Here is a 15,334-nt window from a genome sequence, read left to right as displayed (position 1 = left end):
AGCTCTTTCCAGATGTAGCTAACCTGGACCAAGGCTTCTTTGGGCCGCTTCTTTGAATACTCAGTCAGTAGGGGTGCAGTGAAGGGCTATTGAAAAGTTTTATTGGACTCTTGATGTAAAATAGTCTCAAATCAGGGAGTGGACAATCCAAGACTGCTTAAGATACACACTCAGGGAAGAGACAAGTGTCATTAACCTATGTCTTTGGGAAAGAGTTTTGGAAACGATTTATATTCTATTTGATTTCTGAGATGCTAAATTGGAGGGTTTCCTTGTTTGTTAGAATTATGATCATATATTAACTATATGATATATATAGTTAATATATATAGTTAACATATATGGACTATATGTTGCTCTGCTACAGTGTGGGAATTTAGTCTTCAGGTTAAGGCTTCCTTACTGTAGCGTTTGAAGTAGGATCCAAAACTAGATATTATTTTCCCCCTGAATTTCTTCCCTCGACAAAATAATAGAATAATAAGACCTGGAGCAACTGTAATTGATTCCATCTGATTAGTTTCAGTGAAAAGCTTTTTTTAAGCAAACTAAATCACAGCATCACAAAAAAAAAAAATCCCCCCCCCCCAAAAAACCTGCCTACTTTCCATTCAAATTGCTGGCAGATGCTGTGTCACATACTTCAGTTTCCCTCCACTGCTATATAGGCTGAGTAAGCTTGCCATTAATGCATAATTCATGTCGATAGTAAACCATAAAATCATGGTTTACAAACTGCATTAACAGGGTTCATACAATCGGTTAATACAGTTTAAATAATAGCAATAGCATTTAGACATCTGTACCACTTTGTAGTGCGTTACAATCCTCTAGTAAGTGATTTACAGAGTCAGCACATTGCCCCCAACAATATGGGCCATCATTTTACTGGCCTTGGAAGGATGGAAAGCTGAGTCAACCTGAGCTGGTCAGGATTGAAGGAATCAAGCTCACGGCAGTGAACGGTGAGTTAGCTTGCAATACTGCATTCTAACCACTGCACGACCATGGCGCCAAACAGACCATACCATGGCGCCAATACAATCAATAATTTGGCTTCACATAAAGTATTGATTGTATTTTCATTTGCTTATAGGTTGCTCAGAGAAGACTGTTAAGAGGCAACAGATATATATTTTATAAGTAAATAATACATGAAAGATATTTCCTTGCCAGAATGTATGTGAGCCACCTTTTCAGAAAATGAGATATGATAAGTCTATATATTACGTTGTCCTCACCCTTCTCATCTGCTGTTGCTTATACATCTGTATGTGTACATTGGGAACCTTTTCAGATTAGATACAGACACGGAGCTCTATATTTGGATACACATGATTAGCACAGACTATCATTTGCATATAATTGAAATATGCTAGATAACAAGTTGAGATAACAGGTTTTTGCTGGATTGATTTGCTGCTTGATGCTAATTATACTCCTATTTTAATTCTAGAAACCTTGGGAAGTCTGGATTAAGAGTTTCTTGTTTGGGACTGGGTGAGTATGTTATGTTTCAGAGTTTCTCTGTGTATATTTGTTGGAGATACTGGTTAATTTGCATAACTTTGTTGATGTTAATGCTAAAGAAGTAACAGAATAAAATACTGTGACAATTATTTGTGTTCAAAATCATAGTGGTGTTGCATTTCTCTCTTAGATAATCAAAACAGACTTGTGAGAGTATTATCCATAGACACATTCACTGTGTTTGTGTTTCTTGGTGTTATAGTAGTAAGATCAGGTGTTAACTATTTATTGTACTTTTATCGTCCCCAATGAAAAGATGTCACCCATTTTCCTATGTTGGGAGCTAGGCAGCTTTTAGATGTAGCCTGCTGGCTTCTCCATAGGTTGGCCTGTAATTTTCATTATTCCTGAGCCATCTACTGTATATCAATTTGGGAAAGATGGACTCTAATCATCACATACATGCTCTTCAAGGAAAAAAGCAAAATAAATTGAATGGATAAATGTGTTTCAAGGAGTGCCTGAATACAAAAAGTCAGACAAATATATGTTCGATATTTAATTTGATTTGTGTGCATACAGAATACTCCATCTGACATGAAGTCAGATTCATATTTCTACAAAACTGTTCTATAGACAGAAATTGTCTCCTAAAGGGGGATGTTCCTAAGGGGTAGATATCCTTGTTTGCTTTTTTAGAACTGTCATCTTCATTTATTTCCAGATTCAATTGGTTCTTTTCTTCTTGCCATGCAGTATTATAATGCATTGGATATATGATTTTCCCCACAATTATCATAATGTTAAGAAATTCTAAATAGATTTCTCACAAATGAAGATAAGAATAATTTGAAAAGCAATCATATGATCTATAGATTCAAATCTTACTTCTGAGAAAACAAGTCATAAAAGATTTGAAGAGGAAGAAAGGTTAAGAGAACATTCAAGGCCTATTCTGTGAAGGTTATGTGGTTATTCAAAATAGGTTGGGAGCACAATTTCCAGTCTGGCTTGACCATACTTAACTAGGCATTCTAAAAGTTTTACTCCCAATAAATATTGGAAGTGCTAGGCTGTGGTTTATTCTTTGATCTTTGGGCACTCAGTGTCTAAAAGGTTCACATCACTGGTCTAAGTACTATACCAGTCATGATATAGGACAGAAAGGCAGAGGACTAGCAGAGTATATTTAGGAAGACCAGCTAGCAGTCTGAAGACACAATGAAAACTCTTCAATCTCATAACACATGGACAGAGTCAACCATACTTTTAACTGGGGAACCATGAGCATCCTAGGCCAAGAACACTAGGGGATTCTTGGAAACTAGGTATTCAGATAAACCAGCCACCAACAGACAGACATAAACTACATTTACACATCATTAAAAAAAAAACTAAGCAGGAAACAAGATCAGAATACTTCCTTTTTAACAGTCTATACCAAGATAAGCAGGGATTAATATCAGACAAATAGCAGAAAATCATACCCTCCCCCAAAATAGAGCTATCAAGAATAAAACCACAAACCCCAAAACCACACACCCACCAAAACTGACAGGACAAGCCATTGTATATAAACAGGGAGCAAGCCCCACACTCACTAGCAGTAATGAAGTAACTTACTTGGATAATGAAACATCTGCAGGAAAATAATCAATTCAGAGAGCATAAGTATGGCCAACCCAGTTACCTTGTGTGAGAGCATGGATGTAACATAGTAAAATTGATTGGAATCCTGGAGTCACAATTTTGAGAGGAGCAGCTATATAGATATGAGAATGAATGAATGAATGAATGAATGAAGGAAGGAAGGAAGGAAGGAAGGAAGGAAGGAAGGAAGGAAGGAAGGAAGGAAGGAAGGAAGGCAGGCAGGCAGGCAGGCAGGCAGGCAGGCAGGCAGGCAGGCAGGCATTCTTCATAGCTAGGAATTGAGGATCCAGTGCGAAAAACAACAATAGAGCAAATTCAGATCTTTTCTTTGTCCATTCTCATCTTCTGTCAGCTAATATAATATTCTGAATTTATATTCAGTTGAAGATACTTTATTGTCATATTCTCATTTTTACTGTAACCTACCCTGGGATGACTTATATCATGGAAGTTGGAGTAAATTCTCTTTCAACTCAGGCTTGTCTTCTGATGATTTCATAACTGTCTCCTAAAATTACTGAGAAAACTACATAAAAGTGTCAGTGTTGTCACTAGTAGTTTGAGCTTCACTTGAGGGTATTTTTTTAAATCATTTTTCATCTTTGACATATAGTAGCTTCCAAGATAAAGATCTATCCAAGTGTTAATCAGAACTGTATCTGTAATGTTTGCTTATGCATTTAAATTAAAGGCCACTTTGAAACTCTTACTTCTAAAATGTGGGGCTGTTTATACAAACCTTCTCTGGTGATGAGGAATCTGGCACAGTTTGCGCATCTTACTGTGTTGCTATGAGACATAAGCACTTCAGTGCTGTGGAATCCATAGATGAGAGCAAAATGTAATAATCAAATCTGACAGTTCCCAAAGCTTTATAGAGCCTGAAATCAGATTTATCTTGAGGAAATTTATCACATAGTTTTGATCAGAGTGAGTCAATCCACTGAATTATTATTGGAATTTGTTTGTTCATAAATTATTTGTAAATGACTTTCTAGCTATTAAATCAACTCAGAATAAGTGGTAGTCACTATTCTTACTGCAGACTTATATTCTTACTGCCAACTTATAAATTACAGAAGAAATTCTTAATTCCTAACACAGAAGCTTCAGGTACTTACCACCTAAATCATGGCCCATTTTACCTGAATTTTGCTTGAGGACAAATTCCTATATGTTAATGTGACTTCATAAAGATGTCCCTTAGAGTACAGTTTATTTCCGAAAACTCTAAAACTGAAATATTGAATAATACATACACATACAAGTCTCCTAATGCGCAGGGCAGACTGGTTTTAAAAGCAATATCCATCTTGGTGTTAAGAATAATAATTAAACTCCTGTTTAATTCTGAATACCCATGCAGAAAATAGTGTGTGCAACCAGTGTAATGAAACTTTTTCTCTTTATTACTTAGTTATTAAATGAAGGCAGAAGTTGTTCAAAGCAATATTGCACAAAACTGATTGCTTTCTATTAAGATAGGAATTTTGATTTAAACCTGGATTGGCATGTTCTAGAGAGAAGAGAAGATGGCCTTGACAGAGAGTGGGAAGATCCATTACTAAGTTAACAAATAGAAAAAAAAACACAGTTTAATAACCTACAGAGATGGAAATTTGCAAAGATTAAGACATAAAACTCAAGACTGAATTTTAGCCCCCCCTTCACCTAGGGGCAGATGTAAAAACCTGCCCTAGGAATACAGATGACCCTGATCTGATTGGCCTTCAGGAAGCAGTGGCTTTCCTTCCGTCACTGAAGCCAGAATACTGATGGGGCTGTATTTACTAAGGATGCAAGTTTTCGTTAATTTTGGTTGGGTTTTTTCTCCTGTTTTAATGGATTTTTATAATTGTACTATGTTTTTATTTTGTTTGCTGTCCAGAGTACTTTACATTTGTTAAATAAATAAAATTAAAATAGTAACATTAGATATATGCTCATGAAACCTATAATAAATTATTGTTGCTGTTGATGTCCCTTCCTGGCCCAGCCTAGCAATTTTTTGTTTCTGGCAACATTATAGCAATAGCAATAGCAGTTAGACTTATATACCGCTTCATAGGGCTTTCACCTCTCTAAGCGGTTTACAGAGTCACCATAGCAGTAGACTTATATACCGCTTCATAGGCCTTTCAGGCCTCTCTAAGCGGTTTACAGAGAGTCAGCATATTGCCCCAACAATCCGGGTCCTCATTTTACCCACCTCGGAAGGATGGAAAGCTGAATCAACACTGAGCCGGTGAGATTTGAACCGACGACCTGCCGAACTAGCAGTCAGCTGAAGTAGCCTGCAGTACAGCACTCTAACCACTGCGCCACCTTGGCTCCTTTATGAAGGAGCATTATGAAGAGCTCCCTATCTTTGCTGCCAATTGCCACATCTCAGTAACAAGTGGTGCAAATGGCTAATCATTATTTGCCCTCTTTAGTATAAGTGGACTTTTGATTGTACCAAATTAAATGAATTATTCTCTTTTGGTATTTGGGGATAAACTAACTAGCCAATGCTGCATGTACTTGATTTCACTGGACCAAATGCCATGAAAACTGTCTTAATATTCAATCTTGCTTAGAATAACAGCTGTCTAACTGTGGCACCATGGTTAGAGTGCAGTGCTGTAGGCTACTTCTGTTGATTGTGGCTGCCTGCAGTTTGACAGTTCAGATCTCACCAGGCCAGTGGTGGGATACAACCGGTACGCCCTGGTACGGGTGTACCGTTGCCTGCTGGGAGCACCAGGTACCATTGTGGTATGGCCCTCCAGAGGGCCCACCCGCCCGTCCGTCCTCCTTACCGGTATTTGAGCCGATCGGGGCTTCCGCTCACACGCACTGAGTGTAGTGTGCCTGTGCGATGTTCAGCCGAGCAGCTGGAGCATCGTGGGCGGTAAGCGCGCGTGCATGTGGTGGACGCCCGGCCCCGTTGCACTGGGATCTGGAACCCACAACTGCATCAGGCTCAAGGTTGACTCAGCCTCCATCCTTCCTAGGTGGGTGAAATGAGGACCAAGATTGTTGGGGGCAATAGGATGACTCTGTAAACTGCTTAGAGAGCTGTAAAGCACTGTAAAGTTGTATATAAGTCTACGTGCTATTGCTAACACAAAAATGTCTTAGATGGTTTTCACGCTTCTTCATCAACACAAATGCTTTTCTTTCACAGGCATACAGACCTTTTCTGTGTTCTATTCACTGTTCCAGAGAAACCATTAAACATTAAAATGTCTCAAGGAAAACCATTGCCTGCATCATTTTGATGTTTGTAGGTATAGACACACCAGTGAATACCTTTTTCTAAGGTTTTTATTACTCTACCGAGTGCTGCTGGTTCCTTTACTGTTGAGAATTGATTTTAAAAAGTTGAAAGCCAGTTATCCCTTCAATATCTGCATTGCCAATTCCTCTCTTCTGCCTTTGGCTAATTATTACTCTAGGCACCCAGATTTCTAGCATCCAAATTATTTTGTTGTTTTGCCTTTCTGAGTCTGCACCAGCTTCAATCATTTTAATCAAATGTACTGCAGCCCAAGGATTATATATAGAGTGCATATTGGTTTCTTGACTGATATCCTTTCATGATGGAATGACTCTATTACCTATGGACATGATTTATATGATTTGTATATTTTTACTATTTTTAATTTTTATATGCTTTGTAACATTTCAAATTCCTTAAGCTTACAAGAATTCCTAATCAATATTACCAAGGATTGTGTTGCCTGGGAATTCTTAGAGTTGAAGTCCAATATGTGAGGAGAAATTTAGTTTGGGAAAGGCTGTTTTATAAGGATTTTGATCTTAAATTTTTGTCTTTGTTGGAAACATTTAAAATAAGACTGAAGCTGATGTATCATGTCAGTTCTGAAAATCTAGAATTATTAGAAGATTTTGGAGATGGTTTATTGGAATTGGTTTTCTATGCATAATCGTTAAAGCTTAATAAATATTTTTATTTACAGTTTGTTTTCTTTTTCAATATATTTGAGATATTGAGCCATTACCATGATATTAGCTGTGGTTCAATATATAGGAAATAATTATTTGTACTTTTTTTTCTGCCTTTACAAAAATTACACCTGGATAGATAATGCTATTCTATCTTTTAATGTTTTGTTTATATAAAATACATTTCATTCGCATAGCCCAAAAGAGGCATTTCTTTTGTATAATCCTAACTTTGGAAATAAAATGAATGTCTGCTTGCTACAAAGTTATTATAAATACTTGCATGGGTGGTCCCGAATGCTAAGAAACCCCTTGGAAATACCGCAGAAGGAGAAATCCATATATGATCTTCCTCCGACAGCTCTTTGAGTGAGAAATTTAATTGGCTTTTTCATTCCTTTCAGCTGGTAATCGATTGGAAGTGTTGAATGTTTATAGTGGTATCTAAGTCCAAAATGTTTCAGTAACAACATATTTAACAGCAAGCTTCAAAACATTTGATATTTGGGAGCTGTTTGCTACATGTGTGCTGCTCTAAGGAAGCAATGCTTAATCCATTAATGATTCCAAACTAGCTCAGTACATTGTTTCCCTCCTCCAGATTCTGAGTCATGTACTTTGGGAAGTTAGACTGTAAGAATATGCAGAACTTGGGGAGGGAGTGAAGTGCAGTCTTTTTTTTTTAATAGTACTGTCATCATACCCAATATTTTGAATCAGTGTGATGGTTTCTGCTGAAATCAATGGAGATTCTCAGTCAACCAGGTCATGGTTATCCCCAAAGTGCTTTTTTTCAAGAGACAACTAGACTTTCACTGTTTTTTCCGTGGAAGATGTTTTGGTTCTCACCCAAGGTGCTTCTTCAGTTCTGACTGAATGGTGGAGAATGGAAGAATTCATATTCCTTGCACTCTTTTTAAGAGTCGTTGAGGCCATTTGGAGGACCCTGAGGGCACACAAGTGCCTCAGTGACTCTCAGGAAGAGTGCTAATGACCAAGTGACTGAAGGGAATATATGGATGAGAAGCTAAACATCTTCAAGGAAAAACAAAGTTAAGTCCAGTTGCCTCTTGAAGAAAACACCTTTGGGACTTTGCTGAAATCATTCTGCAAAACACTTAAGTCACAAGGAGGAGGGGAATAGGTTGTGTCTACATGGTTGAACATAGGGTTTTGGTTACATTTTTTTATTTCTCTCTTTTTTGAAATTGTCATTCAGCTTTTGGGAACATATATTGGATTTGCAATTAGATTTATAACAATAAGGATGTTTGAGAATTGAATATGTCAGAATAAACTAATCTGATCCATGAATCCTTGATTACATTTATACATTTACATTTATTCCTCATTTATTTGGATTTTGTAGTACTGCCCCCATTTTTTTAGAAAACATGATTTTTTTAAAATTTAGGCCTATAACATGAGTATTTCAGGAATATAAGCATTTTAAAATGTATGTTTTGTTAGAAAATTATTTATGTGTAGGCATTGTGTATTAATGTAGGCATTAACAAATCTATAAGGAAGAAGATTTCTTCAAGACATATTACAATGCAGTCCCAGTGGGAAATAGCAATTCAATGATGTATTCCCTATATCCCAAGCTCTACCATCAATCAACATTTCATTTATCCATCCATCTATCCATCCATCTTAGTTGCTTCAAGATTCCTCTGGATCAGAGGCATGGAACGGAACTGGAAGGGATCCGATTCAAACTTCTTATTGTCTATTCCTTTCAGTCTGCATTGTACCATTTTTGGAGATCTGATGGGGCAGGATTTCTTAGTCTCATAAAATATCAGTAGAAGAGTCTAGAAGGGAGATCTGTTTATTTATCTATTCAATTTCTATAGCCACCCATCTCAAGGAATGACCCTGGGCAGTTTACAGTTCCAAAACAATTGAATATTATGCCTTGTAAGGTGACCCGATCCTACAAGTTTGGTGATATTTTACTAGCAGTTGCAATTATTAAACGATGATAGATAGATAGATAGATAGATAGATAGATAGATAGATAGATAGATAGATAGATAGATAGATATGGATGGATGGATGGGTGTGTAATGTGATATATTATATTTTATAATAAACATTTGTATCATACATAAATCTGTGCAGAGTGCAGATGCTTCTCTGAGGAGACAACATTTTGCATGGTTGGAATTAAAAACAATGGACATAATGACCCCAAACATAATTTTAATTACAATGTATAAGTCATTAAGCTATGTGCCCCAGAGGTTGCTGTCTCCCCAGGCTTTTATTATATTATACAGTATAACTTTAGTTTACTCACTCCCAGGCTATAAGTATTAAGTTTCATTTATGCCATTGCAAATTAAGGCCAGCGTATCATAAAGATAGACCCCAAAAGACCACCTGAGTCATTTGGAGTCGGGTGATGCCTAAATCAAGTAAATTAAATTACGGTAAATCTTCCAGCTATCCATTTGTATACAGTGATTATGACTCCGAAACAAATTATTCATCTTGTGGCTATAATATTGCTTCAGAATCACCTGTTTCAAAAACATTATTGATTGATTTTGTTTTGAGAAACCCTTTTACAATAGCCAGATGAAGCAATCAACTAGTATGCTCCCTTTTTATACTCTGGGTTTTCATATTCTAACTTATGGACAAAAGCATTTGTGCTCTACCTCTGCCTCTATACTTAAATACTTTAAAGTCTTGTACATAACCGCTTTTCTTAAATTGCTTTTGAATTGGTTTAAGATTTATCTCTTTTCTTTGCTAACATGTTATTATAGAAATAAACATAATGAAAATTGTCTTTAAAGAAGAATTGTAAGAGCTTTCATAGAGAAGTAAAGAATTTGTGAAAGCATATTTTAGAGCTGGAAAAAGTATGTATTGTGTATATTTTAACTACCATTATTAGTATTACTTCATTCCTGCGTGGTAATTTTTTTTACATTTGCTCTGTCAATCACTTTTACCACCTATCCAGGGGTTTTTTTCATTTTGTTCCACAGAATAGCATAGAATTTCTTTAATTCACCCTAATATGCGATGCTATTTTGCTTGCTGAATTTGTATGTCTGTTGGAATATAATTAGCTTCAGATTTTGCACTTTTTGCATTCTGCAATAAACTTTACCCATCAAAATATGCATAAGAATGTTTTAGAAAACTATTAGGGAAATGAATTTGCAAAAAAAAAAGCGTATATTAGCATAAATTGAATGCAATGTATACACAAATGACTTCGTGCACAATAATCCATAGACATTTACATATCCATAAATGAATGTGAATATAGGTCAGAATTAACTATAGCTGAGAATTTGCAATACTGGACAAACATTTCCACTTGTCCATCTATGGTGATTTTTTTTCTTCATCCAACCTCAGGTACCCAGTATGACCATAGTCTGAAATTTCTCTCAAACACAGTCCCAATATATCTGGAGGTGCCACAGTCATTGGAAGAAATAAATGTTAAAATTTGAAATATCTTTATTTCAAATGCAAAAACAAACCTTGTGGGAAACACAAACAGAATCCTAATTACTTTGTCCCCTCGTGGTTAAGCTTTGAAAGAACACTTCAAATTAAAAGTTTTCAGAGATGATAGAAATCTGTCAGAATTTTAGTTGATGCATAATATTATACTATTCCACAAAAAACAATCAATCAGAAGAGAGCTGGAATAGACCTTGGAGGTCTTCTAGTCCAGCCCCCTGTTCAAGCAGGAGACCCTATACCATTTCAGACAGCTGGCTGTCCAGTCTCTTGTTTAAAACCATCAGTGATGAAGCACCCACAACTTCTGAAGGCAAAGAGTCCCACTGGTTAATTGTCCTCACTGTTAGGAAGTTTCTCCCGAATTCCAGGTTGATTCTCTCCTTGATTAGTTTCCATCCATTGTTTTTTGTCCTGCCCTCTGGTGCTTTGGGACCACAGAAGAAAGAGATGTAAGTTATTTACCACACTATTTTTATTCAACTCTATGGTTTATATTGTTTTCTACATTAACTCCATTAATTATCTCCATAATCCTATCCTGATCATATATGGGTGTATTGATATATTTTATAAAAGTGGTATATAAATACATTTTGGACCAGTGGACTACAAGTAGTCCTTGACTTACAAATTATTTTAGTGACTGTTTGAAGTTGCAATGGCACTGAAAAAAATGTGACTTAATAGCAATAGCAGTTAGACTTATATACCGCTTCATAGGGCTTTCAGCCCTCTCTAAGCGGTTTACAGAGTCAGCATATCGCCCCCACAGTCTGGGTCCTCATTTCACCCACCTCGAAAGGATGGAAGGCTGAGTCAACCTTGAGCCGGTGAGATTAGAACCGCTGAACTGCAGATAACAGTCAGCTGAAGTGGCCTGCAGTACTGCACCCTAACCACTGCGCCACCTCGGCTCCTTAAGACCATTTTCCACACTTGTGACCATTGCAGCATCCCCAGGATCACATGAAATACAGCTGCTTGGCAATTGGTTCATATTTATGACAGCATCCCAGAGTTACGTGATCACCTTGTCTGACTTTCTCACAAGAAAACTCAATGAGGAAGCCCGATCTACTTAACAACCATGTTACTCACTTAATAACAAGAAAGGTCATACAATGGAACAAAATTCACTTACCAACTGTGTCTCTTATCAACAAAAATGTTGGGCTCAATTGTAGTTAGAAATTGAGAACTACTGGCAATGTGGAATTTTGAGAGTCTTCTGGGCCAGGAAAATGATATTAGGTTACTCATTACAGTACTCTTGCGAAATGCTGCTTTACAAAATTTCCCTGTTGATTCCTCCAGTTCAAGCCCTGAAACGCTTATATATTAGAGCATGCATACACTGGATTTGGCATCTTTTGAGGTTGAGCCTTGTAACTGTGATTGAATCAAAGTGACATGGTAACTAGGTAACAATGTGCAAAGGGTGATGTTTTAATTCAATTTTTCACACTTCAGCACTCTGCTTTCCATATCACAATCTGTAAAGCTTGCCGGTGAGAACAGAAACAAAGACTATTTCAGTTTTTACTGATCAGCAAGGTCTAATAGTTTGTTATCACTGTATATTAAACAACGGAAGGGATTTTTTCCCCTCAATGGCAGATATTATACAGTATGTGTTTTCGTAGATTTTCACAGGTATAGGTATGCTGGTCTTGTATTCGGGTCTTTTCCAATGTAAGATTGAGATTGTCTTGGCAACGTTTCGACGAGGTCTCACTCACCATCTTCAGGCTGGTGTTTTCGGCTTGAAGCCGAAAAAAATGCAAGTAGAAAAATAGGAACCCACTTTGTTGGGAAGGTAACAGCCTTCCGTGTGCCTTTGGTGTTTAGTCATGCCAACCACATGACTACGGAGAAATAATTGAAGAATTGGTCAGTCCTTCTTGCAAGTGTACTTGAATAACACAATTCAGAAGTCTATGGAGATTCTCAGTCATCCAGGTCCTGGTTGTAACCCAAAGGTGCTTTTTCAAAAGGCAACTGGACTTTCTTGGATTTTCCTTGAAGACGTTTCGCTTCTCATCTAAGAAGCATCAGAACTGAAGAATGGATGAGAGGTGACACTTCTTCAAGGAAAAACAAAGAAAGTCCAGTTGCCTTTGAAATAGCACCTTTAAGACAGTTCAGAATAATTTACCTGTAGCAATGAGCAAGTGATGTGTCTATGCGTTGCCATTTTCCAGGTTATACAAACCTGTATTGTAGAAATCATAAACGTGTTCTTTGGAACGATGTTAAACAAAGCTATAATTATATGGTAAATGTATTAGATATTTTGCTGTATTCGCATGCTTGTTTTATAACTACAAAAAATTCAACATAAAAATTGATCTGTACTTTAAGCACGGGGATATTTTTAGTTATTTCTGATGAAGTGGCCTGGTTTTCTTGGGCTAGCTTCTCATTTTGAGAAAGGTAGACATTTTATTTGTTTATTAATTTAAAAGATGAACACTTTTGTGGAAATGGCTTGCTTTTGTAGAATACCATTTTTTCCATGGAATTTATTGCAAATAGATTGTATTCCTTATTTATCTATTGTAAAAAAGAAGAGAAACAAATTTGATGATACAAATTTGAATCTAATGGCAAAGATACAAAAAATGTCACATATAATCAGATTCTACTTCCTGAATTATTAGTGACTTTAGACTAATAAAAATCCCCTTATGTCTTGCCGCACATAAGAAAGAAGCATGGGTTGTTGTTTTTTTAGCACAAACACAGTGGTACATGGTTTCAGTGTCTTTATTTCTGTTCACTTCTCTTGTGGTTTGTTTAGAAAACCATTGGCTTAAGGGAAGATCAGCTTACAAAAAATGTAAAACTGAAATATCCAAAGGCTTCATAGCCACTTTTTGGCTATTGCATTACAAACTACTTGCAAGTTGTGAAGATGCATTGATGGCATGTCAGCATGTCCTGTGAGCAGGGATTGGTTTCAGGATGCCAAAGCAGATGGATTGGGAAAGGGAACAAATCCATTCCAATGTATATAAAGAAAAAGAAGTTGCAGGAATGAATTGGTGAACTGGGAGAAAAGTAATAGTTCATTTGAGTTCATAAGCCAGAGTGTGACCAGAGTTCTCCCCAGTGGGGGGAAAAACCATTTATAATGGATGCCAAATTGGAGCACATTGGAGAAAAATGCCAAATTTGCTGCTGTTTCTGAGAAACCAAAGAAGAGTTAGAAATAAATTAGCTCAGCTCCCAAAAACAGATGAGGCTTATCAAATCTGGCTTGGATCCCAGAGCTACCCATGCTACTGGTATGGAAACATTCACATAATCCCAGGGCATTTTCATTCGTCTCCTGTTTGAAAGGAAGGAATCCCTACTTAGTTGAAACTGTTTAGAGTGCTGGAACTGGTCAGCTAGTACAGTGGTTAAAATTCAGTATCATTGAAATATCTCGTAAGATAATGGATTCTCAACAAATCAAACATCAGGAGATCCTATAGAGAACAATTTCTTAATTATAATATATTTGGGTTTATGAAATTAATGTCCTAAATGTTAATAAATGTCCATTTCTTTCTAGGGACTTGGGTCACCTTTGGAGGTCAAGTTTCAGATGAGGTGAGTGATGTGTCATTTAATGGCAACCTAGAAAAACAAAACTTGAGCAATCTAGAAATAATTACATAACTTCAATGTTTCCATTAAAATTAAAAACCATGCCATGGAAGTCTGAATAAATTTAAACAGGATATGGCAAAGCATGATCATAACAACAACAACAAAAATTCATTTCTATTAACTGAATATATACTATTTCATCTAGGGTAATATAACAGCCTAGATCAGATTTGGCAAACTTGGTCTCCGAAGAAGGTAACATGGAACTCATAGCAAGAATAAGCTTTAAAGCTGAGCAGATTTGTTCTAGGTTTTGTCCCCCACCCCAAAATTCTAGAGGGCTAATTGACAAGATTGGTGAATCTCCCCTTGCTCCTTGTCTTCTTAATGGCTTACATGCAGCCTTTTCCATTACCTCCTCTGAGCTACCACCCTTGAATTCAAGCACTGGCTATCTGACTCATTCCTTCTGCTCTTCTCAGAATCTTTTTTTCCTTTATTTGCAGCTGCCAGTGGCCTTCCCTGCTTTCCTGCTGCCCACCTCCTGAAATGCCATATCCAAGCTTAGACCAATATTGCTCGGTCATTTCCAGATAAAATATAATGTACATTTTTTCAGAGGTGGGCTGCTACATGTTCTCTCAGGTTCGGGAGAACCCATAGCTAAAATTATGAACGGTTCAGTGCACCTCCAAATCCCACCCCCGGCTGCCTGTCCCACTCTGCCCTCCCCCCCACCCCGTCCCTCCCAGGAGTCTCCACACAGCCCATTTTGGATGCGAGATAAGTGCAGGGCCCACGCAGAGGCTCGGGGAGGGGGAAAATGGGCCTCTCAGAAGTTCCAGAAAGCCAGAAACAGGCCCATTTCCAGCCTCCGGAGCCCGGGGGAGGCAGTTTTTGCCTTCCCAGAAGCTCAGGGAAAGCCTCCGGAGCTTGGGGAAGGCGAAAATGCCCCCCCCCTCCCACTGTGGTGCAGGAGGCAGACTAAGCCATGGCCACCATCCCCATGCCCACCTAGCAACCGGGCAGAGAACCCATTGCTGAAATTTTTGAAGCCCACCCCTGCAATTTTTTGATCCAGACATGGGCCACCTAAAATTAGATATGCATTGTGTACATCTCTGAAGCCATGATACCAAGGCTATTGAGAGAATGAAATGTGAACCAT

The 15,334-nt window shown here is 37.4% G+C and overlaps 1 protein-coding gene across 1 annotated transcript in view; it reads left to right on the top strand.

Annotated features, from left to right (window-relative positions):
- Positions 1 to 15,334, top strand: part of KCNAB1 (potassium voltage-gated channel subfamily A regulatory beta subunit 1) — a 148,658-nt gene that overhangs the window by 78,571 nt on the left and 54,753 nt on the right. Inside the window, exons 2-3 of the mRNA XM_014053021.2 lie at positions 1,457 to 1,500; positions 14,129 to 14,166. Coding sequence (XP_013908496.1) covers positions 1,457 to 1,500; positions 14,129 to 14,166 — 82 coding nt within the window. The remainder of the gene's footprint in view (positions 1 to 1,456; positions 1,501 to 14,128; positions 14,167 to 15,334) is intronic.

The sequence above is a fragment of the Thamnophis sirtalis genome, unplaced genomic scaffold (genome assembly GCF_051295495.1).
Source record: "Thamnophis sirtalis isolate CommonGarterSnake01/CBP01778 unplaced genomic scaffold, rThaSir2_p1.2 scaffold_11, whole genome shotgun sequence".
NCBI classification, from domain to species: Eukaryota; Metazoa; Chordata; class Lepidosauria; order Squamata; family Natricidae; genus Thamnophis; species Thamnophis sirtalis.
This window is presented reverse-complemented; position numbering and strand designations above follow the sequence as displayed.